We start from the raw sequence: 24,869 nt of genomic DNA on the forward strand, positions 1-24,869 counted from the left end.
ATCTGCTTTCTGAAGGCGGTTAGGAGTGAAAGTACCCAGGCCGGGTGCTTGGCACAGAGCAGGAATACAAAACTTCAGGTATTACTGAAGAATACTGCATCCAGCCTCTACAAATTAGGTCCTCAACAAATCTCCATTAAATGCTGCTGACCTGTAACTTGTCATACCTTAGAAAACAGGTTCTAGTGAAGTTTTGCTGTTCAACAAAGAATGACACACACAGACTGCCAATAAGGTCTTATCATTTTAACTGATTTTAATGATTATTGCTAATCTGCAAGGATTAATATTGCATTCATTAAAAATCATTCAATACAAAATGAACTCGTTCCTCCCAAGTTGCTCTCCACATGCTCCCTCTGATGCCAGACTTTTTTTTTTTTTTTTTTTTTTTTTTACAGTGTCCTTTGTTACATGGCTTGACAGAGACAGAGCCCTTACCTATTATTCCTATGGACACAGTAATAGATATGGGATCAGGGGCAGGCCAGAGGGCAGGTGAATGTGGGTCCCTTCCCTCCAGTAGGGCCGACGTGACAGACACGTTGTTGGCCAGGTTACCTCCCCTAACAGAAGTGGTGTTCCGATTGGCTGGTTAAATGCCCGAGGAAAAAGGGCCTTAACTGTTAACATCTACAGAGAAGAAAGCATGGTCACACTGGCAAGGAATGAGAAGGGACTGGGTGGGGGAAAATGGGAGAGAAAAGGGAAAAAAGTTTTGGCAAGACAATTGTCCCCTGCTAAGAAGGTGCAGGGTGAAAGCTTTCCTTTATTTTTGTTTTTAATGTCTGTCTCTCTGATCAATGGAAAAGTGAAAATTTCTAGTATCTAGCACTAATGTGTGACCCAACTTTGAAGGATCACAAGCTAGAACAGGTTGAGGATTTAAAATCCTGGATAATTATATACTTAAAGCTCATGAGCATAAAGCTCATTTGACCATGCAGAATCGCTGGGAAGCAGGGTGCATGGCATGGAAATACATCTCCCTGATCTTTGAGAGAGCCTCTCTGGAGATTCTTTCAGAGCAGAAGCCAGGATGTACTGATTACTTTCTCTACACATCAATTGCCCTTTAAGATCTCAGTTCATAAACTTTTTGTGGTATGTAGCAATCAAAAGTCATTATTACTTCTGTAAAACTACCATTATAGGGTGTATAGTCCCAGACAAATTATACGAAGCTAGGTATTTCTCACCCTGGCCCAATTTATCATTCCTCCTCCTATCCACACTTACCCCCCTCTAAATATTTCAGGTTGCAGCAGCACAGCTGACCAGAAATTTGCTCTTAAAGATAAATCCTAAAGATAGAACTCAGTGCTTTATACTGAGTAATGGCTCAAGAAATGCGCCTTCAGCACAGCTGTATGGGACAGAGCTGACAGAATCTGCTGTTATGGCTCCAGTTCACTGATGCTATAAACTATGGGTTAGAAACACAGGGCTATAACGGGGTTTGAGACTAGCATTTCTCTAGACTCAGCATCCTTAGCTCCAGGGGTTCAAAAGAGAAATTGGTAACAACTATCCACTCAAGCAGTTCCTCAGCATTAACACTAAAAATTTTCCTTAATTTTTCTTTTTAGACAATAGAAATAAATCCTAGGGGACAAAATTCAACTCAATAGAGTACAGTCGAGTTAAAAACTAGAAAAATGAGAAAGTCTGGTGGGAGTAGAGGAAAGGCTGCACTATACATCCAAGTGGGCCTCCTGGTCTTAAACAAGCAATGCTCATTATACACATCTCTGAACCAGACATACCACCTTTACACAGGAATCAGGGCTTGGAACTTCTAAGGGAAATTAACATGCACCACCTACATCTAACCTACCTGCCTGGTAGATACCATCCCTACTTCTCTGAAGAAGTGAAAGAGCACTGATTTCAGCAGCTAAGAAATGGGCTCTTTTAAGGCGATTTAGACATTGCAGATTGTTCCACAGAGAAGGTACCTTAGCATTTCCTGTTAATAAGGTACCTAATTAAGACTAAAGTCCCCAGAAATGGTAAAGAAAGAATCACCTTTCTGGGCTGGGAGAGTAAAATCCTTCTTTAGTGACTAGGGTGAGGAACCCTGAACTTCCATTTCATCTAAAGAGCCATGAAGCAAGTTCCTTTGTGTTCTGCAGAACTTAGATAATGAGATGAAAAAACAAGAATGAAATTACAGGAAAAACAATCAAGAGGAAAGGAATAAGAAGAAAATAAAAGTTATCTTAAAAAATATTTCTTTTAGAGTGTGTGGTTCATGTGGACTGGTCCTTGGTAATATGGTCCATTAATATCTGTAAAGAGAGAGAGTGATTGGTTAACACTTATATCTTCCATATGAGAGTTCCAAGAGAACGATCAGAAACCGAGCACCTTCACCAAGGCCCCTCCCAGCCTGGGTGGGATCCCTGCAGTCATTCCCCAGGCACCATTATTCCTTGTTCTTCCACAGCGTCTCTGACAATGCCACTTCTGGTGTTACCACTTGCTCCCAAGAGTCAGTGTTTTTCAACTCTGACTAAACATTACAATAATCTGGGGAGGTGTTACAAAATAATGTTTTGTAAATTTGGTCCCATCTTAGACCCAATATATCACAATCTCTTGGGGTGAAGCCCAGGCTCCAAAATTTCCAAAAATCCCCTAACTCCCTTATATTTATCACAATCTCTCTGTCTACCTTGTTAACTAGAACAGCTGTGTTTTTTTTTTTTTTTCTTGAGACAGAGTCTCACTCTATCACCCAAGCTAGAGTGCAATGGTGTGATCCTGGCTCACTCTGCCTCCCAGGTTCAAGCAATTCTCGTGCCACAGCCTCCTGAGTCGCTATGATTACAGGCGCATGGCCCCATACTCAGCTCAGAGATAGGGTTTTGCCATGTTGGCCAGGCTGGTCTTGAACTCCTGACCTCAAGTGATCCATGCGCCTAGGCCTCTCAATGTGCTGGGATTACAGGCGTGAGCCATCATACCTGGCCTGGAACACATTTCTTGTACTCTTCAAAATCAGGCACAACATTTGATCTTTATGTCAGAAACAGGCTAGCCTGCTTGGTTTAATACTGGGAAAAAGAGCTTTTCACTTGCTTCTCCTCAGGTTACCTGTAATAATTAGGTTTGAATGGCCCGTTTTTGTTGAGTCCCAGATATTTTGCTTGGTCATCTGTCAGCTCTGTAAGGTGGGCATCAAATGATGGCAGGTGCAAGCTGGCAACATATTCATCTAGGAAGAGCAAAGTGGCAGGAGAGCAGACTCCTTTTCAATATGCCTCTCGGCTTATAACTTCCCTCTATTTTCATTTGAAGCTTTTTTAAGAAAGCAGACAAGGGGTGGAATAACTGAAAGAATTCACAACTTGAAATATTTGCTTAACTAAAAAAAAATCTCAAAGCTGCCTTTCTTGGCAGGGCGCTTCTCTCAGCATATCTCAAGTGCGTTCAGAAAACCACTTACCAGTAATAAAAGGGGGTGGCTTTTACCTCTCTACCCTTCTCTGGCAAAGCTGGGGGCTTCCCTTCAGTGGCCAACATGTCACATGCTACCCCTACCTTCTTGCAGCAACTTCCTTAACTAGATTAAATGATAGTCAAATTATGAATCACAGTGGACACCAGTAAGCTAAAAAGAGCCTGTGTCATTAACACTCATTTAGGATAAGAGCCACGGATCTTAGGATCAAATCTTAGGATCATGGATTTCTAAGGTAGTTGGCACAACATTATTACTTTTCCACAGATAAGCTTCCCTTTTATAATTATATATTTAAAAAGAAGTCTGAAGTAAGCTATTGGAGGAGAGGAGAGCAAGAAGTATCTTAGCATTAAGAAGTCAGGGATTTGGGCTGGCCAAGGAGGTATGGCAGATGGGTACCACCATGCAGAAAGGTAAAGGGCTAGAGACTATGTATTATGTCATATGAACACAGCACAAGCCGCTTACAAGAGATTGGATAGCCTGCATATCCTCACAGAAAATGGACGACAAAACCTGTGTTTGTTTCTCTCATTTTGGTCCAAGGCTGTATATACTCAGCTGCACTGGGAAGTTTACTGAACTTCATAAGGCTACTTAGAATAAGAACATCTATCCTAAACCATTGTATTAAGTACTGTTACTCATTAGCTGTGATTCTTGCACAATTCTACAATGTATGTAGTATTATTCTCATTTTACCAATCAAGAAGCTGAGGCTCATGGAGACTGGAATTTTTCCTGAAGTCAAACAACCACTAAGCATAAGAACAGGAACTGGAACTCTGATTCTAATAAATCTAATGCCTTTCATAGCAGTCATTTTACCAAACTATGCAGCTGTCTGCACAGGTTTCCACTGTTTTTCACTCACCCATTTTCTTAGGAAGCAAGTACACATCCTGCTTGTATCGTCCTTCAGGTGCATTATAGAGTTCTATCAGTGCCAAAGCCTAAGGTGGGAAAAGAAGGCCAGACGACACAAAAACATTTCTTAAGCACATACAAATCAAATCAGGTTTAACAGCATTTGGGTAAGTACTACAGTGATCTACCACAGTGACAGTATCTAGGTCTTTGCCTATACTAAAGGTCAGCACACGTCATAAGAGGATTTGTTGTTATTGTTTAGTTCCTGACAAAATAAGGAGTCAAATAAAACTATGCTGGAACATTATATTCTCAACTAAAACAGCCAATTCAACAGTGACTAGTGACTCTTCTTTTTCCTCTTTTTTTTTTTTTTTTTTTTTTGAGACAGTCTCACTCTGTCACCCAGGTTGGAGTGCAGTGGTATGATCTCGGCTCACTATAACCTCCGCCTCCCGGGTTCAAGTGATTCTCCTGCCTCACCCTCCCGAGTAGCTGGGACTACAGGCGTGTGCCACCATGCCCAGCTAATTTTTTCTATTTTTGGTATAGATGGGATTTCACCATGTTATTCAGGACAGGTGACTCTTCTATACTTCAGAATGCCTAAGTCTCAACAATTTATTAAACAAAAAAGAATAGGTTGATGAGAACATTGTACAGCACACTCTCACTGGAACTCTGATCTATGCCCAGTTCCATAAATCGCAGTGCAGCGTAAGCAGGCATTTTGCCACATACCTGTGTTGTGGCTGTGATGGACAGAACAAAGGTGGGAACTGTGGAGCAGCTCAAATTGAGTAGACGACCCTGGAAAGGTAAGAGAGAGCCCCCTGGGATGAGCTCTGTCTCAGATTCCAATGATACAAGTCAAGCCAAAGTGGGAGAGGACTTTATACCCCTCTAGACTCAGTTGGAAGAGGAAGAATTACAGTTCCAGATCAGGAGTCTAGGCTTTTTCCTATTTTCTGCAAATCCATCTGAGTCTGAAAGGTTAAAGAATCAGCTGTGGTTAGGAAATAGTGTTACTTAGTAAAGAATAGGTTTTTTTTTTTTTAAGTGGTTTTATTTTGGGGACCAATTTGTGAAATCTCTCTCTCTCCAAAGATGAAATTCAGGGAAACACAGGCCCAATATTTCTTTCCCTTCTCTCTCCCCCCATGGATCTAACTACTCTGCTTGTGCTGCTCTCCAGGGTCCTTCTCTGCGTGTACCTCTGCCAGGAGGACAACTCGTTTGCCATCTGGCCAAATGACATGGTCCACCTGAGAACGTACTCGCTCCCATGTCAGCTCCGGAGTGCGGAGGCTGGTCTGAAAGAAAGCAAGCATAGTTGACTATGGTTATTAATGAAAGGTAGGGGAGAAATGCCTAGCAACACATGAAAGAAGGCTTACCACATCGATTTCCGTGTTGGAGTGGCCCATATTGCATACAATACAACTGTTTTTCATGCGATCCAAGTGCTCCCGTGTCACTACATTCTTATTTCCTAAAAGTAAAGATGGGTGGCTAAGGAAAGAGATGCCGGGCAACAAAGGTACCGGCTAGCTTGCAGGCAGAACTCAGGAGACAGGAGGTTTGCTGGCACTGAAGAGCATGTACACATTCTGAGAGAAGACGTGCATAAACAGCTCCTTAGGCTACCTGGTCTTAAGATGAAGCAGTATACAAAGTCACCATGGAAAAAGGTTTTTCACTCTGGAAAATACGTTAAGGTTCTGATAGCTTACTCTAGTTCTGCGATCTTTATACTGAACAGAGGTCTCAGCTCCTCTGTATAAGTCAGACTACTTTCAAGATTTAGCCTCTGAATAAACACTCCTCTATGCAGGTTATTTACCTGTGCAAGTTATTACGACATCGACTTGCCGGATGACTTCATTTAGCTTTACCACCCTGAACCCATCCATGCTGGAGGAAAAGAAAACACTATGAGTAAAGCAGGAAGGCAGCGGGAGGGAAGATGGTCATGAAATGAGACGGCAAGATCCCCTTCTAAAGTTGGATCCAGTGCCACCTCACAGGAATGGTGAGTGATACGCTGTGCTAAACTATATACACTGGCCTCTTCAGAGTCCCCGCGACTCCATCCAGGAAGGAAAAATGCCAAGAGGCTCTAAGAAAGCCCCAGGGTTAAAGTGAGAAGAACACAGCAATCTTAGCCTTCTCTGCTCCTAAGTGATTTCTGCGAAACTGATTAATATAGTCAATTATGAATTCTCAGAAACATAAAGTACCTGGAGTGAATCTAATAGTATTATCACTGTTCTCTTACCAGGCCTGCAGAGCACAGATGGGGTCGATTTCCGTAATGTAGACAATTGCTCCAAGAGCCTTCAGAGCAGCACAGCAGCCCTTACCTACCTGCAGAACAAAAGAAAGGTCAAGTCGTTGGGTTCATTAAGTCACGGATATTTAGGGTAGGTAGGTTTTTTGTGAGACAGGAATTAACCTTCATGAAATAACCCATCATCTGGTAAGCACCTGCACAGATACTTCAATCCCAAGCAGAACAGAAACAGACCCAGATTAGGCTGTGAACCTGTTAGAGAGGTAATTTAGCAGACATCTCCTAGGAAGGACTGGGGCTTTGCATAGCAGTTTTCACTGGGGAAACAAGACTAAGCAAAAACAACTTACTCTAAGCAACCTCTAACTTCTTGTTCTCTTACTTGAGATGAGTCTACTTAAGGATAGCCTTAAGTGGGTCATTGCTGAAGACAACAAAATATGTGACCTATTCCAGTTTGGAGATAAACAATTATATGCCATTTCAGATTCCACCCTTAATTCTACTGCAAGTCACTTGGGGAGCTAAAATGCTACATATTCACTTAAGTCTCATTAAAAATTACTGTTCTATAATTGGGGAAAATGATACTGTTATCTATTCCACAAGACAAAATGGTAAAATCTGAAAACTCTTCATTTTGTATGTTTCTATTCATAAATCTGAACAAACGACTTTTGCTATTGTTTGAGATACATTATCTAAAAACATTTAAACCTTGCATCAGTGATTCTATATTGACAGCACAAGCCTCCTTCACCCAAGTACACAAAAAGGAACAGACACTGAGACCCAGCTATTTACCTCACCATAGCCACACACCACCACTTGTTTCCCACCAAACATCACATCTGTGGTCCTCTTCAGGCTGTGGAAACAGACAAGGGCTCAACTCAAACATTAACAGCTCAAACTCAGTCCCTCTTCACAAAGTCAAAAGTGTGGGCCAATGCCCATGAGAATGTCAACTGGAAGCTGGCTGTGCTCAGTATAAAACGGTCCCTCCAATAAACTTTTAAAGCCAAAGGAAGACCAGGGGACAAGACCGGAGCCCATAAAAGTTTGAATATACATACATTCAACCTACCCATCCAAAATGGATTCTCGGCAGCAGTACAAGTTATCAAACTTCTGTTTGGTAACAGAATCATTGACGTTCATGGCTGGAACACAGAGCTTCCCAGCTTTGGAGAGCTGATATAACCTAAAGGGAGAAGAGGTCACAAAAACAAACAAAAACCAAGTTAGCTGGCAGAACATAAAACGTGGCAAAATCTGCCTAATTCTCTTCAAGTTCCATGCTGCCCTTCCCAGTTTCATTTATTGCCCAAGGATATCAGAAAACATGATTATTTCCTTGTCATCCCTCCACACTTCTTTTCATTTTCTTCTCCCTTTACCCCTTTTTTGGAAGAAAAGAAAAACCTTTCAACTGAAGAAATGTACTTCTCTTCCCCCTATAGGGAGTGTTATTTCCTTTGATTAGCATTTTTCAATAGAACCCCATGCCTACTTCTGATAAACAAAGACTATCAATGATTCTGATATGGTTCTGTGTGTGTGTGTGTGTGTGTGTGTGTGTAAGCATGCACAATGTGCCCCCAAGAAACACTCAGATATCTTTTCAGTATTCCGACAAGCCAAGAATATTTTGCCCAGTTTTACTTTTCATAGTATGTATAACGTAGTTTTACAATAGGATTGTTTTTCATATTTCAAATATAAAATGATAATACAATATTGAATACAGTTTTTCAAGATACACTTATTCCCTATCCGCCCCTCAACACTAGTTGAGAATCACTCAGTGCAGTAAATGGGAGAGAAAAATGTATGAACTAGAACCTGAAATAACTTCCTTCTAGGGTCCACTTGATTTTTCAAAAGTAAAAACTCAAAAGTTTTATCTAATGAAGATATTCCCATTTAGTTGTAAGTCTGAAACACAGTCCTAAAGCCTAACAGAGACCAGAAAAGTTTGCTGAGGCAAGGACACAAGGGGCAGCTACTCCAGAATCTGTTACCTGTGAACACCAGTCACGCTCTCTTCCACAATGCCTCGGATCTTCTTAAACACGTTTGGATACTTCTTATAAACCCAGTGGGTTAAGTCTCCCCCATCATCCAGGATCTATAGAACAGCCAGAAGACTTCTATGGGCATTCAGGCTGCTAGGGCTGGGAGGAACTTTGAACCCACTTTCTGTACTAGTAAGAGAGCCCTGTATGTTTTGGAAGAGTACTCCTCAGAGCTCCTTAGAGCAGGCTTAGACAGTAGAAATACAGTCAAATTTGTTGGTGTAAAAGGGTTAAAAGGATTCCTACGTTTGTTTTAGGCTACAGTGATGAGTATTAAGCTAATCGCAGACTCATTTTTAGTCTAGTCTTGAAATATATAGCCCCTTTGAATGCAAAAGGAGAACTGGAGCAGGAAGGAAAGAAGGCAGAATCCTACTCCAAAGCAGCACCACTATTTCATTCTGGTGTGTTTGAGCCATGTGTTCAGCTAGTTTACCCTTCCCCCACCTTTCCATTCAGTACTCAGACCCATTCTGAATAGGTAGCAAGCTAAACACTTTAGCAACAAAGTCAGTGCATAAGACCAAACATCCAAAACATATTTAGGGAACCATGCTTTGAGGGAAAAAAAGGAAATAAATCTATTGTCAAACTGTAGGACAGATATGCGTTATTACCATGTTGGCCTGCCACCCATCCATGTTCACACAGCGGTCAATACACCACCAGAAGTCATCTTCTGACTCGCCCTTCCAAGCGAACACTGCAACTCCTGTAGAGACAGAAATGAATCAGCTGATTCCTCCTCTCAGGAGTGTCCTGGACCAAATCACTTTCTGAGATCCATGGGAAAAGAAAAAGGCAAAATAAACTATTTCATAAAGGAAAAGACTTAGAGCAAAAAGTCAAAGAATCATTTTTGGCTCAGAAATTCTTTCGGTTAAGAAATGAAAGAATTTTTGTTTTAAAAGTATTTTGGAACTTTAAACTGTTCCTTTCTTTGGGCTAATTTTATGCACAGAAGGAGACAAAACGAAGTGGGAGTTAATACAAAGTTGTTAACTGGAGCATTACTGATATTAGTAAACATCTTGAAACAACCTAAATGTTCAAAATTAGGAAAATAGTCAAGTAAAATCACATAGCCATGAGTATTACAAATGATGTTGTCAAAGTTTTCAGTGACATGGAAAATTACGTCTGAAAATATTATATTTAGGCGTAAATATATTATATTTATTATATAAATATATAAATATATTTATTATATAAATATTATATTTATAAAATAAAATATAAAACTGTATACATGTTACGATTATTTCATCCATGTAAAGTAGAAAAAAGGAAAAGGAAAAAAATTCATCAAATGCTACATGTAGTAGGATTTTAGGTTTTTGGGAACTTCCTAAAATTTTTGAAATACAGTCCTAAAGCCTTTATCACTTATCAGAAAAGAATAAACAAAAAAACCCCAAAAGTATTATAAAGTTGCTTTCTGAGCATCTTAGAAAGGTAAGAGGTCCAGCCAGGTGTGGTGACTCATGCCTATAATGCCACACTTTGGGGAGCCATGGCAGGCTGATCACTGGAGGTCAGGAGTTCGAGATCAGTCTGGCCAACATGGTGAAACCGCATCTTTACTAAAAATACAAAAATTATCTGGGTGTGGTGGTGTGCACCTGCAATCCCAGCTTCTCATGAGGCTGAGGCACAAGAATCACTTGAACCCAGGAGGCAGAGGTTGTAGTGGGTCGAGATTGTGCTACTACACTCCAGCCTGGGCAACAGAGTGAGACTGTCTGAAGAAAAAACAAAAAAAGAAAGATGAGAGGTCCTCAAAGAAACTTCACAGTGATTTTCTTCTGAATATTTGAATAATAAAAATTATTATTATTATTTTTGAGATGGAGTTTCACTCTGTTGCCCAGGCTGCATTGCAGTGGCACGATCTCAGATCACTGCAGCTCACTGCAACCTCTGCCTCCCGGGTTCAAGCAATTCTCCTGCCTCAGCCCCCTAAGTAGCTGGGATTACAGGCGCACACCACCACTCTCAGCTAATTTTTGTATTTTTAGTAGAGACTGGGTTTTGCCATGTTGGCCAGGCTGGTCTTGAACTCCTGGCCTCAAGTGATCTGCCCGCTTTGGCCTCCCAAAGTGCTAGGATTATAGACGTGGGCCACCGTGCCTGAATGAATAATAAAAATTATTTTATGTTTAATTAAACTCACGAAAAGCCCATATATTTTCGATGCCATACTGAATACCAAATTATTTAATGCACTACCAACATAAAAGGTACTTTTTACTTGTGCTTTCTCACAAAATTGATAGCACTTACATAGTTCAACATTTTTCCTTGTTCAACTAACATTAGAACTGTGCATTTCCCCCTGTCATTAGATTCTTTTCAAAGGTCATGTTTTTTTGTTTTTTTGTTTTTTTTTTTTGAGACAGAGTTTCGCTCTTGTTACCCAGGCTGGAGTGCAATGGCGCGATCTCGGCTCACTGCAACCTCCGTCTCCTGGGTTCAGGCAATTCTCCTGCCTCAGCCTCCTGAGTAGCTGGGATTACAGGCACGCGCCACCACGCCCAGCTAATTTTTTTTTTGTGTGTTTTTAGTAGAGACGGGGTTTCACCATGTGGACCAGGACAGTCTCGATCTCTTGACCTCGTGATCCACCCGCCTCGGCCTCCCAAAGTGCTGGGATTACAGGCTTGAGCCACCGTGCCCGGCCATTTTTTTTTTTTTTGAGATGGAGTTTCACTCTGTCACCAGGGTGGAGTGCAGTGGCACGATCTTGGCTCACTACAATCTCTGCCTCTTGGGTTCAAGCTATTCTCCTGCCTCAGCCTCCCAAGTAGCTGGGACCTATATGCACCTGGCACCATGCCCAGCTAATTTTTTTCTAAATATATTTTTAGTAGAGACAGGGTTTCACCGTGTTAGCCAGGGTGTTCTTGATCTCCTGACCTCATGATCCACCCACCTCAGCCTCCCAAAGTGCTAGGATTACAGGCATGAGTCACCGTGCCAGGCATCAAAGGTCATTTTTAATGACTATATAATATTCCATCATGAATATACATTTTAATTTTATTATCCACTTCTTTCCTGTTGAGGTTTTTATCATCCCCAATTTTGCAGCCTCTAGACATATATGATATTGTAATGACAATTTTGATACATAAAACTTATATATTTGGATAATTATTTTGGGGCAAAGTTAGTGAAAAAATCTGAACTTACCAGCCTCAGCCAGTGCTGCAGCCACTTCATTCTGAGTTGAGTAGATGTTACAAGCAGACCAGCGGCACTGAGCCCCCAGGGCACAGAGTGTCTCAATCAACACCTGTGTAAGAGGTGTAGGAAGACAGGGTGAGGAAGAGAAGGGCCACCCAGAAATAGAGAGCAAACCTCAGCAAGGTAACAATATTTATCAACTCTGCACCAACAGGCACTACACTGGGAAGTTACAAAAGGGTGTAATCCAGCAAAGTGGTGCACTGGTATTTCACTTTACATAAAACATAGATTTCTAAAAGTCTTGATAACATCCTAAAACAATCATATGTTTGCAAATCTAGACCTTCCTAGGTCAAGTTTGCTAAAAGTGAGTTGGCTTACACAAACAAAAACAGAAAACCCCGTTATTGTGTTAATTGGGAGATCCTACTAATAAGATTCTCCAAACTCGCATTTGGAGGTTGGCGAGTTAGGAAAAGTGAAACAAACAAAAAATCCATTTCTTTCTTCCCCTCGTCAGAAGTCCCTCTTTTCTTCCAACAAACTCACCGCTGTCTGGGCCGTGATATGTGTACAGCCCACTATTTTAGCACCAGCCAAGGGCTTCTCCCCCTGAGCACGTTTCCTGAGTGAAATCAGAGCAGACATGTCTGTGAAAGAACAGAGGATTTAAGCTAGGTCTGCACTAGCAGTATCATCAGTTTCTGCCCCAGAGCTGGTCTGGATCTGCTGAGATACGGTGAAATGAGGCAGAAAAACTTTAAGCCTATTTCCATGACAACTGGCAGCTTCAACAGCAAAGTAACAGTGGAGAGCTGTCATGCAACCACTTGGAGTTTCTCTCTTCCTCTACTGCTTCAGCTTTATATGCAGAGGGCTGAACAGAGAATGAAGTAAATCCTCAAAACTGATCAAAATGAAGGGTGAGTCTCATCATTCATTTGGGAAGAGAGAGAGTTAAGGCATTGGCTAATGGATTCCTATGTAGAATCATCAGACCAGGAAGACTGTACCCTCAGTGGAACCCACTAACTTCTGTTTTTCTATGTTGTCTTACCATATCCTGTCAGTCTGTTTTGTTTCTCTACTCCCTGTCAGTATAGAACGTGCCTTCAATGTGTAAACAACACAAGAGTAAAGACGACCTTACTGGGAGTGGCTGGAATAGAGAAACCAAGATTTAACTTGTCAGTTATTTCGACTCTGTGTCAGCAGAGGGTTCTCAGGACCAAACAAGACTCTAGGTCACCACATCCTTAGCTTAAAACTGTTCCTCATCAGCTGCTTCTGGGCAATCTGGGTCTCTGCCATTGGCAACTATAGCAAGATTCCATATAACCAACTACCACGTAGTGATCTAGGACTTGCCAACTCTGGCATGTAGATCTTTGAATATGGTGGTGGGGTAGGGGGAAGGGGGAGGAAAACAGAAACTATCTGTGTCTAACCACCACATGCTGAGAACAGGAGAAAGAGAGAACAAGAGTCCTGAGACTCAAGTTCCATAGAGACAGAAGTGTTTATCCTAAAGTCCATAATACAGTCTTTCTTCCTAGTATATTTTCAAGTCAGCTTTCAAGTCTTAAGTTGTTTGTGGATCTGACGGCCAACAAGAGGGTTGCTTCTGGCCCCCTAACCCACTCCCTTTCTTTACCTTGCTCTGCAATCTCAATCTCCCGGCGTCCAAATTCTGCCTGCTTGATGTTCTTCACACAGAAATTGCTGCTACCCTTGGAGTTGGTTTGCTGCTTCTCTCGGGGAGAAACCTCATCATCAGAGCTATCTGTGTAGGATGCAGCTAGGGCCAGGAAAGAAAAAAAAACAAGGATAGAAAAACCTCAGTGGCCCCAACTCTGCAGTGCGGTCCCAAAGGGACTTTCATTTAAGTTAGGGGAACACTCTTAATTGGAGCTACCTTTCACAACCCTCTCAGTTCTGCTCCTCTAGGTTCTAATAAGTGGTATAAATGAAACAGTTGTGGATGCTTCTGTGTTGCAGCTCTTTCACCCACCCTAACAATACTGTGCTATTAGTGCCTGTGATAAGAGACCACTAATTTTAAACCTGTACCAACTATAGTAATTCCGGATAATAGAGGTACCTGGTCCCATCTGGATTGGAAACCTGGCGAAAACGGGAAAGCTATTTCTATAGATCACTGGTTCTTAAATTCAAGCATCTATCACAATCACATGGAAGGTTTGTTAAAATATCTTATTACTAGACCCCCATGGCCAGTTTCCCATTTGGTAGGTATGGAGTGGCACCTAAGATTCAGTAGTTCCAGCATGTTACCAGGTGCTGCTGATGCCGTTAGTCAGAGGACCTCACTTTAAGAACCAAGGGTAAAGACAAAGTGGTAAGATAGTCTTACAAGGGATTTTACACTAGCTTGTGCTCAAGGAATAGATAGACTGACTTCTATATACAGGCCCTCCTCCTGTCTAGCTAACGCAAATACCACTAAAGACTACCTTCCGGCCAGGTGCAGTGGCTCACACCTGTAATCCCAGCACTTTGGGAGGCCGAGGCAGGTGGATCAAGAGGTCAAGAGATTGAGACCATCCTGGCCAACATGGTGAAACCCCATCTCTACTAAAAATACAAAAATTAGCTAGGTGTGGTGGCATGTGCCTGTAATCCCAGCTACTTGGGAAGACTGAGGCAGGAGAATCTCTTGAACAAAAGAGGCAGAGGTTGCAGTGAGCTGCCATTACACTACTGCACTCCACCCAGGCAACAGAGGGAGACTCTGTCTTTTAAAAAAAAAAAAAAAAAAAGATTATCTTTCCCCACTATGACAATTTAACCATATCACTAAGCTTTTTAAAAGGCTCTAATACATTTCTGTAACATGGCCATCAAGATCTTTGAAGACTTTTTAAAAGCCTTCTTCAGTCATTTTATCATTCTTCTTCTCATAACTCAACTTTTCACAAGTTTTCTTCTTTCTTAGCTACAATTAGCCTGCTTGTCACCCACCTCTTTTTATCTGTCACTCCAATGGCTTTTCATTTATGTTAATCCTTAATGTTAATAATACAATGCAAAAGGTATTCTGGCAAAGGACAATGAATGGCTTTTAGTACAAATGTCTCTGCTGATCATTAATAGCAATCTGTAACCTGTAATCTTTTAACAGTGAGTTTTCAGTCAAACAATGACAAGGTTTTACTGGATGCCCCATTAGATAAACCTAATGTTTTCTCCTATATTCAGTTGCCAAGATTCTATATTCTTTTCTATGCTAATTTTCTAATACATGTTCTATAGTTGGGAAGGACATGATATGAATCAGAAAAAGACTTTACTTATAGAGAGTTAAGACAGAAGAGAACTAAAAAGAAACAGCTGGAGTCACATTATAGTAGAGTCTGAATCTTTCCTACTTCAGAGGCTAACAGGGGAGGATATTTCAATAGAAGGAATAACCTAGTAAAATAAAAGAAGCCAAAATACTAACTACAATCTAAGCCGTTATTGTTACAATCTAAGTAGTCTTGGGGACAAAAAAGAAAAAGATAGATGTCAGGGTATATTTTATACAAAGAAATCATGCTTCGAAATGCACTTCGTTTTCAAGGCCAATTCTGTCAGCCAAAATAGCATTGATTTCTTCCTTTGAAATGTGGGCAGATCAATGTGGGAATGGGAACTAGCCCAGTCCTACCAACGGGGCACTGGCCACAGACCACACACATAGACAGCCAGGGGGAAGAAAGTCTCGAGTCGACAAAAGCTTCCCCAGCTACTAGCCTGGCTGCAGAACATTCCCACCACCCAGCCACTAACTGTTTTCAGCACAAAGGTGGGCAGTCATAACAGGAGGTATTTTCAGACTGGTAAGTGAAGAGCACTGGTAGCAAACAGGGAAGAGAGATTCGAGAGGTCATGGAGTTCATTCACATCTACCTGAACTGTAGCTATCAGTAGAGGACTGTGAGATGGAGCGAGACAAAGATCTTCGGCCAGTTTTGGTGGGGAATTTGGTGAACTCCTGCATGTCATCAGCAAACTGGATTTGCTATACAAAAGAAAGACAAAAAGTTGAAAACTTGTAAGGAAATTCCATGAAATGTTCTATTTTTTAAATTGTCTTTCCTAAAAGCCAATGTTATCACATGGCTCCTACTAAGCCAGCAACTTTCCCACCAGAAACAGGGGAAAGCAAGGCTACTCTCTGACTTCTCCCAAAACATCAATCACTTTCTCCTCCCAGTTATTTCTGCAGGATTTGGAAGGAGGGGCTAAGGTTAAGCTCAACTTCTTTTTTTTTTGAGACGGAGTTTCATAGGCTTGTTACCCAGGCTGGAGTGCAATGGTGGTGCCATCTCAGCTCACCGCAACCTCCGCCTCCTGGGTTCAGGCAATTCTCCTGCCTCAGCCTCCTGAGTAGCTGGGATTACAGGCGCACACCACCATGCCCAGCTAATTTTTTGTATTTTTAGTAGAGACAGGGTTTCACCATGTTGACCAGGATGGTCTCGATCTCTTGACCTCGTGATCCACCCACCTCGGCCTCCCAAAGTACTGGGATTACAGGCTTGAGCCGCTGTGCCTGGCCTAAACCCAACTTCTTTTAGTATTTGTCCAATTTTATAAATCTTTCTCACATTCCATAAAGTTTTCCTCCCTCTTACAACCCTGACATGGTAAACTCTTTACCCCCTTCCCAAATCTTTCAGAAAACAGAATCTCATAGTGTTACTGGGGTTTTTTGGTTTTTGTTTTCAGAATATTCTCTTGTAGCATATTCCTAAAGTTGGCAATGGTCTTGCTTTCTCAAAGAATTATGAAGAGATGCCTAGAAATGGTGATGGGCATTAGGGTGCCAATACTCAGAGCCCAACCATATGTCTGTCTATACTTCACAAAGCCAATGTACTATCCCCAAAACCTTCTATCCTAGTAAAAAATTTAAAATACCAAAATGATAAAGAAAAACTGAAAAACTCATATAACACTATAGTCAATTCTAACTCATTAGGACTAATCTGAATGAAGGAGAAAATAATGACTTGGTAAACTCTGTATTAAAAAATACCTTAAATGAAATAAACCAGAACTAGATAATTCTTTGAAGGATACTTGGAAAACTGACTCTGATCAACAGCAAACAGCTTGCAATTAATATGAATTATAGATTTATACAGTACGTAACACTTTTATTACACGGTTTAAATCTGCTGAACTCCTGTTTAAACTCTGACAAACCCCCTTCAAAATAAAATAAACTTCACCATCCTGAAATAAGCAGGATGGCTTGAGAATCTGAACTGAGATTCTGTTCACAATCTGACTAAATCTGAAAAGGTTCCCATGGAGAATCCATTAAGCTAAGCCTTTAGCAAATACTTCAGAAATGTAAACGACTACAGATTAAAATCTTCTCTGCATAATACTGGCAACATGGTTATAGCCATTTTAAAGCCAGGAACAGTAAACTACCCATTAGTTACAGCTGCAAAAGCTTCCCCTCCTCTTTCACATGTACTCTTCAGCTAGGAGAGCACCAGACTGCAGTGTAAGAATCGGGTTTAAGGGGGCAGCCTAGGCATAAGCAGCTAATATAAACAAATTAAAAACTGAATTAGCAGGACTCCACAGGTAATAAGGCAGTAATCAAGGGAGCACAGGTCTAGCACAGTTCACAGCAAGAATGAAAGCAGAGACCAGCCATGCGGTAATAGCCATGCATACTATGAGTACCAGGCCTAAGAGAAAACCCTGTGGGTACTTCTATTTAAAATTTATCCTAGTTCAGCATCTAACGGGGCAAGTTTTCGTTAGCCTACTCTGTGAAATAAGGAGGAGACAGAGGACAGATCCTGTTTAATTAAATCTAGGAACACATCCTAAAGGCATGGAAGGGAATGAGCTACCTATGCTGGCACTCAGCCCAGGGTCTTAAAACATGTAGGAAGGCATTCAATGAATACCTGTAGAATGAGCAATCATTTCAAAATCCTTTCTTGTGTTTCCACACAATTAGGATATGGTTTTAAAAGGGAAAGAAAAAAAGACTTTCTTGTGTAAGATAAATCAATCAAGTTTCAAAGATAAATAAGAAAGTAAATAAAGACTCAAGCCAAACCACATATACTGCACCAGAGCTTGATTAACAAATATCTTTATACATCCAAAGCAGCTTTTTTAGTTTAGGTGTTAAAATTTTAATGATAAATAGCTTAAACGTCAAAAGGACAATTGTCTTTAAAAAAAAAAAAAAAAAAAAAAAAAAAAAAACTCATTGAGGTGGCCACAGGTCAGCGTTTGCCCTTCTAGATAGGATTTCTCATTGCGTGTTCACATGATTTCTGCAGTCAGCAAAGCTAGTTTTACTGAAGAAATTAATCCAGGACCAAGGTAATGACTTCCAACTCAATATACTGTTATTTTGGTGATGGAAAAAAAATACACAATCAAGAGACCATCAACCCCGCTTAACAGTCTCCAGAGGCAGCCCTTCCTCTACCAGCCTCCCTGCTGCTGGCATATGCAGTCTCTTCTATTTGGAAGCTACTCTCCCCTCCGCTATGATTCCTTCCCCTGTTCGTCTTTTTTCAAAGGGTTCTGGGCATGTTCCCAGGCACCACCTACATGGAGGGTGAGGGTGGGGGAGGAAACTGCAATAACACTTGCGGCTTTTCAGATAGAGAGGTGGCTATGGCAAGATAGAAATGTGTTTCTTCAGCAACCTAAAAACTGAATAGTCATAATTTTCCCTTTTATTAATAAAGCTCATCAGTAGCCGAAAGCTAGGCAAAATCTTTCCCATCTAAAAATACTGCACTATGTTGCAAGCAGCTTACTAATCAGTTCAGTGCCCCTACCTCCCCATCTCTCAAATAATGAATATGGTTCATATTTGAAGTGGGTAGAATGTTAACTCAAGCCATGGAAAGGATGAACGGCTGTGTATTTTTGCAGCTCTCTGACATTCTCACCACTTATAAGGTGTCCCAACAATACAAAGATGCCTGAAAACCTGGTCTTCTCTTCTACCCCAAATTAACATGCTGATGAGAATCTGTGTTACAGCTGATGCTGTGGAATACATCTGCTCTGCCAGTTTCCTCCAGACCTGCTACCTTCACTGGTTGTCTTCATAGCTAGTAGCTCTGTTTTCCCTTGGTGAAGTACCTCCTGGAGTGTTGTTCACCCTCACATTGTAAATATAGACACTGCTGCCAAAAGCAACTTTTGGATCTCACAATTTTTCTCTCTACATCTCAACAACAGCCTCCTGATTGGGTTGGACTCACTGCATTCGAGGCAAATATAACTTGGATAAGAAGAAAACGAAGACTATAAAGTTGTTCTGTTTCTATTAATTCCTATTATTTCTTCCAAACATTAAGTCTTAATTGCTGTGCTTTCGTCTTTTTTCAAATCTACATCTAACAAGAAATACTACACCTAAATAACAAGTAGGATTGGGAAGAGAAGGAATGGAAAGGAAATAAAGTGGCTGAAACACAGAAAGTATCTTTGAGTAAAAAGTCTTAAAGAACGATGTTCTGCTTAAATACCACCCCATAAACAGCCTTACCCACAACTGAACAAGCACACCAGTGTTCCATTCTTACACCAAGAGCATATTTATGAAAGGCTAGAAGGTCAGATTGACCCATTCTTCAAATAGCACACCCAAATACAGAAGTCTACTTGCTGTGTCTTAAAAACCCAATTAAATATCAGGCTAGTTTAACATGCTATTTAAAGCACCTCTTCAAATAGCTTAGCAGGTACAACAGTTGACTTTCTTCCACGTGATACTGAGAATGGTAAAGAAAAGTTCTATCAAATGAATAATTTGGGGTATATCCACTACCCAGTGGTAAGTCTGGTGACAGGGAGCTAAAAGAATTGTTGGGCAGACCTTACCAAGAAGAGAGGATCAGAGGCAATCCAAAAAAGTTACATGTCTCAAGAGAAGAAAAATTGTATGCTATTAATTTCATTGATCCTAATTGATATTTTCGCATTAGAAGCTGAGTTTACTTTCACGAACACACATATTCTCAGATGTTAAATAGCCCAGCTACGCTCCTTCCCAGGTCCCACCCAATTTTGCCTTCTAGCTTCTGAATGAGAAAGAATTAAAAGCCACCACCAGAATTCCACTACAACACTTTAGTAAAGAAATTGTGATCAGGATAGCATCTGTGGTGCATTGTATTCTTCAGTCAACACATTTGCTGGGCACCAACTAAGTTATCTAGTGCTACTCCAGGAAAGTTCTCTGCAAGGAAGAGAACTTAGGTCTACATGGTCCCTTAAAAACTGGAGACATAAAAGGCCGGTCGTGGTGGCTCACGCCTGTAATCCCAGCACTTTGGGAGGCCGAGGCAGGCAGATCCCTTGAGGTTGGGAGTTCCAGACCAGTCTGACCAACATGGAGAAACTCATTCTCTAATAAAAATAAAAAATTAGCCAGGTGTGGTGGCACATGACTGTAATCTCAGCTACTCGGGAGGCTGAGGCAGAAGAATTGTTTGAACCCGGGAGGCGGAGGTTGCAGTGAGCCAAGGTCACGTCATTGCACTCCAGCAACAAGAGCAAAACTCTGTCTCAAAAAAAAAAAAAATCTGTGGACATGTTTTGACCCACAGCAGTGGCATGGAATTTCACTGCTCCACGAGGAACATGCCAGGTATTACCGTCTTCATAACCATATCGAGATATTGTTTAACTTAGACATACTGTCAAATTCGTTATTTCAAATGCCAATCTAATAGCATTTAATTTCCTCAGAAAGGTTTCTTCCTAAGGATGAAGAACTAGATTCAAGATACACAGCAATTACTAGGAAAACAAATCGTTAAGAAAGAATAACGTAGAAGTGAGCAAAGCAGTCTTTCTCACCGCAGAGAATTATTTGAAGGGCTAATACCCCTCTTTTAGTACACTACTGATTTTCTGGGACATTGCTAAATTTATATATTCTGTCCCATTGTATCCTCTAGCATATTGTGTATAGAGATTTTTCTGTTTAGAAATTACGGTCAGCATCTTAGCAACTGAGCAAAAAAAAAAAAAAAAAAAACAGACAATAAAAAACTAGAAATTTTAACAAGGTCATCATTACTAACTAAGCATAGCATGTTAGAACACTTTTCAAGATTCCTACATCTTTTTCTAATCCCTCTTGCACACATATTTTCTGGCTAACTTATTCTTTCTTCTACAGATTCTACCCTCACTGACTCCTTTTCCAGAGGAAAGGAGGAGGATAGGCAGTCAGCCAAAACAGGTGCAACACCTTTTCTTCCTTCCTGTCTCTCTCATTCTCTCTCTTTTTAAAGAGACAGGGTCTCACTATGTTTGCCAGGCTGGCTGCAAACTGCAAGCAATCTTCCCACCTCCTGAGTAGCTGGGACTATGGGCCCACACGACCATGCCCAGTTTTTCTTGACATTTACCAGTCTGATTCCCATTTCAGATGAACTCAAAGAAACAGTTATCAGTAGAAACTCACTCCTTGGTACAAGAAATACACAAGTCTGAATACCTTTCACCTCAATTAAGTAAAAAAGTTTCCCAAAAGAAAGGAATTCCCTTCCCAACACAATGCCCCCAGACACACCTACCGGAAAACAATTTATCTCAAGGGAATCAATCTCAGGCCAGAGTTGAATCCACAGCCACCTTCAGTCACTTCTTCCATTCCCTCGTGCAGAAACCAGTCTTCTGAGTGAGACTCAGCAGGTTTTGGCTGCTCCCTACTCTCCTTCCCTGTCTCAGGTTTCTTAAGTTCTCAGTCTCCCCAGATGGGGCCTGAGTTTCTTTGGGGAGGAGGGGACAGGCTGACTAATCTCAGCACATATCTTCCCCCCAACTCCCGCCTCTGTGTCTCAACAGTAACAGGATATAACACACAGAGCTAGAATCCAATTCCACAGTCAGAAGCAATACTCCTTTCAAAGTAGGACTCAACTAGATCTTTTGTCAATGCTGGTGGCAAGAAGACGTGAGGCAATACCAGGCCCCACGCTGCTGAGTCACTTAAAAGGTAAGGAACATACAGCTTGAAAAATTCTGCCAAAGAGTAGTTTGACTCTTAGGAGCTACTCTCCTCTCTTCCTATAAAACAAAATACTTCACTGACTTCACTTCACTATTGTCACCTAAAGTGCTTCAGTCAATGTGAGTGATCGAGGCCTACAACTGGCAACTAGAAGTAAAATTAAGAGGTTAAAAAAAAGGAAGTAAGTAGGACAGAAAAGGGCTTCCTAATCTTTTGAACACCACAATCTGCAACAGAATGTAACACACATCCAGACTATTTCAATGCCTATTTAGCTATTGACCTGCCCAGCTGCCTGACATGTACACATACTTTCCTTTCCCTCAGTCTCACTACCAACACTATATAAACGCAGGCCAGTCCTCTCTGTTTCATCTGACGTTGAATTACCATCAATTCTAGGTGTTAAAAAAAATCAGTATGGGTGACTGAAGAAATCCTGATTCCTGGAACACACCCACTACTTTAGTGATAACACTAAAGTCTCCTCTCCCTCTCTCCCTGTTGTACTATTTTTCCAATTTTATTGTAATTTTCAGCATATAAAAAATTTAAAAGCATAGTATAATGAACGTCTGTACTCTCCACCTAGATTGAATCTTTCGATAACAGTTTTTCTCTGTATATATACACACATATATATACATACTTTTTCTCTGTATATATACACACATACACATACATACTTTCACATCGTCCTACAAAAACAAAAAAGGTTGCAAACATGAACATTTACCAATAAATTCTTCAGAATGTGTCTAAGAATAATATTCTCCTACAGAACTATGCTGACATATCACACTTAATAGTAACAATTATTTTATATCTTCATATATCCAAACTGTCCAGATTATATTCAAATTTCCCCAATTTTCTCAATATTTTTATATCGCAACGGTCTCCTCAACCCTGCCAACCCCGCATGGATTCAAGGTTCAATAAATGCAGTTGGTTGTTAGGTTCCTTTAGCCTCTACTAATCTAGAACAGTCTCTCTAATGTCCCTCACCCCGTTGTGATACTAACTTTTCTTTGAGGAATCCAGACTAGTCGTCTCATAGAACTAATTGCTCATGTTTTGAATTTTTCAAAGGGTTTCTTTCCTATAAACTGGAAGTTCAGTTCTGAGGTTTTTATTAGAAAGAGGTTAAAATTCTGGCAAGAATATTTCCTGGATCATGTAGTGTATTTCACCTTGTATCACATCAAGAAGCACATGTCGGGTGGTTCTACTATTAGCAACGCTAAGATTGAGTCCTGGTTAAAGTGAGACCGTCAGATCTCTCCTTTGAAAGGCACATTTTCTCTTTTGCAAGTAAAAGTTAATTTGTGGGTGATACTTTTCATCATGTTAATATCCTATTCCCTAATGACTTTACCATCTGTTAATAATCCTTGTCTGAACCAATTTTACTGGGAAGGTTATAGAATCACAACCGTGTTTTTCTATCAATCCTTCTACATTAGCTGGCATTCTTTTGTAAAGAAAATTCTTCTCCCTTTTTTGTCAATCAGATTTTTATTTCTTCAATAGGTTACATTCAATTATACATTAATTGCACTGAATGCTCATATTGCCTTAAATTGGGCCACTGGGAGCCTCCTTCAAGCTGGCTCTTCTGTCCTTTTGACATGATTCCATTACAGTCCTTCCACTCTTTTTGACAAAAGAAGATATATCAAGCTCACCTTGTTCTTCCTCTTTTTCAAACCTGGAATCAACCATTTCTCTCCAGAGGCTTTCTTTTAGTAAGGAGTGGTGTTTAGAAACCAATGTCTGGAGAAGAGGTGTGATAACTGCTATTAGAGATGCCACTCCTCCTAGGTTCTTTTGGTAGAGAGAGAAATCTCAATCCTTTTATCATGAATTCATATTGATATTTCTACTTCAAATTTAACATCACCTTTTTAAAAATAGTTCAATTTTCCTATTTGTATGTCTTGTCTCTAATAATGTTTACTTATTTGATTTATTCTATAATGCATATAAAATAGTTTTAAAATGACAAGACTAATGTTATCCCTCACCAAAATTTACTGAGTGAAGTGTCAAGGTTTCACTGAAGTTCTTTTTGTCCTCAGACCATATTTCATAAAGATGAACAGTCAAAGTACTATTTTCTGGGTGACTGTGTAATCAGTTTGATATATTAGGTTAAGTTAGATTTTATATTTTAGTTAGGTCCATTCCTTTGTGTTGGTAAGCAATTTAAAGGTTTCATTTTTTTCTCTGATTTTGACATATAAAACATTTACATGTCTCAAAACTTTAAAAGACATACTCAGAAGTCTCACAGCTATTCCTAGCCCTGATACTCTGAGTCTCCCTCCCCATTTTCACTGGTTTCTGGTTTATCCTTCTTATGTTTCTTTTTAGGAGTATGGGAAGCAAATACATATTATTTTCCCTCTTTTACTCAAAAGGTAGCATAATATAGTCTGCACCTTGTTTTTTTCACTTGGGAATCATTTTGTCTTGATTCATAGGGCCTAAGAACCAAGTAGTAAAGGCTCAGGGAAAGAAAAAGCTGTCAAAACTCAACATGAAATAAATCTGACTTTAAGGGCCTAATATTAAATAGTGACTATACAGTAATAGGTATTGTTTCCAAACATGACTGAGTTAATGGGACCTTTCAGAATCCATTTGGCATATTTTCAAGTTCAAAGAACAAAGTGAAACTCCTTTAAGATCAGCTGACTTTCGTTCTCACAGTTCTTAAAAACAAAACAAAGAGTATTAAGCCTCTAGACCAAGGGTATCCAATCTTTTGGCTTCTGTGGGCCACACTGGAAGAAGACACACTTTGGGCCACACCTAAAATACACTACCACTAACAATAGCTAATGAGCTAAAAAAATTTTAAAAAGCAAAAAAAAAAAAAAAAAAATCTCATAATGTGGTAAGAAAGTTGACAAATTTGTGTTGGCTACATTTAAA

General features: G+C 40.4%; 1 protein-coding gene across 2 annotated transcripts in view; it reads right to left on the reverse strand.

Moving 5' to 3' along the window:
- Window positions 1-231: 231 nt before the first annotated feature.
- Window positions 232-24,869, reverse strand: part of AHCYL1 (adenosylhomocysteinase like 1) — a 41,719-nt gene continuing 17,081 nt past the window's right edge. For both annotated transcript variants that reach the window (XM_003933424.4, XM_074381287.1), the window contains exons 2-17: window positions 15,812-15,923; window positions 13,554-13,697; window positions 12,449-12,549; window positions 11,903-12,005; window positions 9,328-9,422; window positions 8,657-8,763; window positions 7,720-7,836; window positions 7,437-7,500; window positions 6,618-6,706; window positions 6,183-6,253; window positions 5,737-5,831; window positions 5,554-5,652; window positions 5,081-5,149; window positions 4,344-4,422; window positions 3,100-3,220; window positions 232-2,291 (exon numbers count right to left, since the gene is read on the reverse strand). In XM_003933424.4, coding sequence (XP_003933473.3) covers window positions 2,285-2,291; window positions 3,100-3,220; window positions 4,344-4,422; window positions 5,081-5,149; window positions 5,554-5,652; window positions 5,737-5,831; window positions 6,183-6,253; window positions 6,618-6,706; window positions 7,437-7,500; window positions 7,720-7,836; window positions 8,657-8,763; window positions 9,328-9,422; window positions 11,903-12,005; window positions 12,449-12,549; window positions 13,554-13,697; window positions 15,812-15,923 — 1,473 coding nt within the window. In that variant the 3' untranslated portion in view covers window positions 232-2,284. The remainder of the gene's footprint in view (window positions 2,292-3,099; window positions 3,221-4,343; window positions 4,423-5,080; window positions 5,150-5,553; window positions 5,653-5,736; window positions 5,832-6,182; window positions 6,254-6,617; window positions 6,707-7,436; window positions 7,501-7,719; window positions 7,837-8,656; window positions 8,764-9,327; window positions 9,423-11,902; window positions 12,006-12,448; window positions 12,550-13,553; window positions 13,698-15,811; window positions 15,924-24,869) is intronic.

This window comes from Saimiri boliviensis, chromosome 11 (assembly GCF_048565385.1).
Source record: "Saimiri boliviensis isolate mSaiBol1 chromosome 11, mSaiBol1.pri, whole genome shotgun sequence".
In the NCBI taxonomy this organism is placed as follows: domain Eukaryota; kingdom Metazoa; phylum Chordata; class Mammalia; order Primates; family Cebidae; genus Saimiri; species Saimiri boliviensis.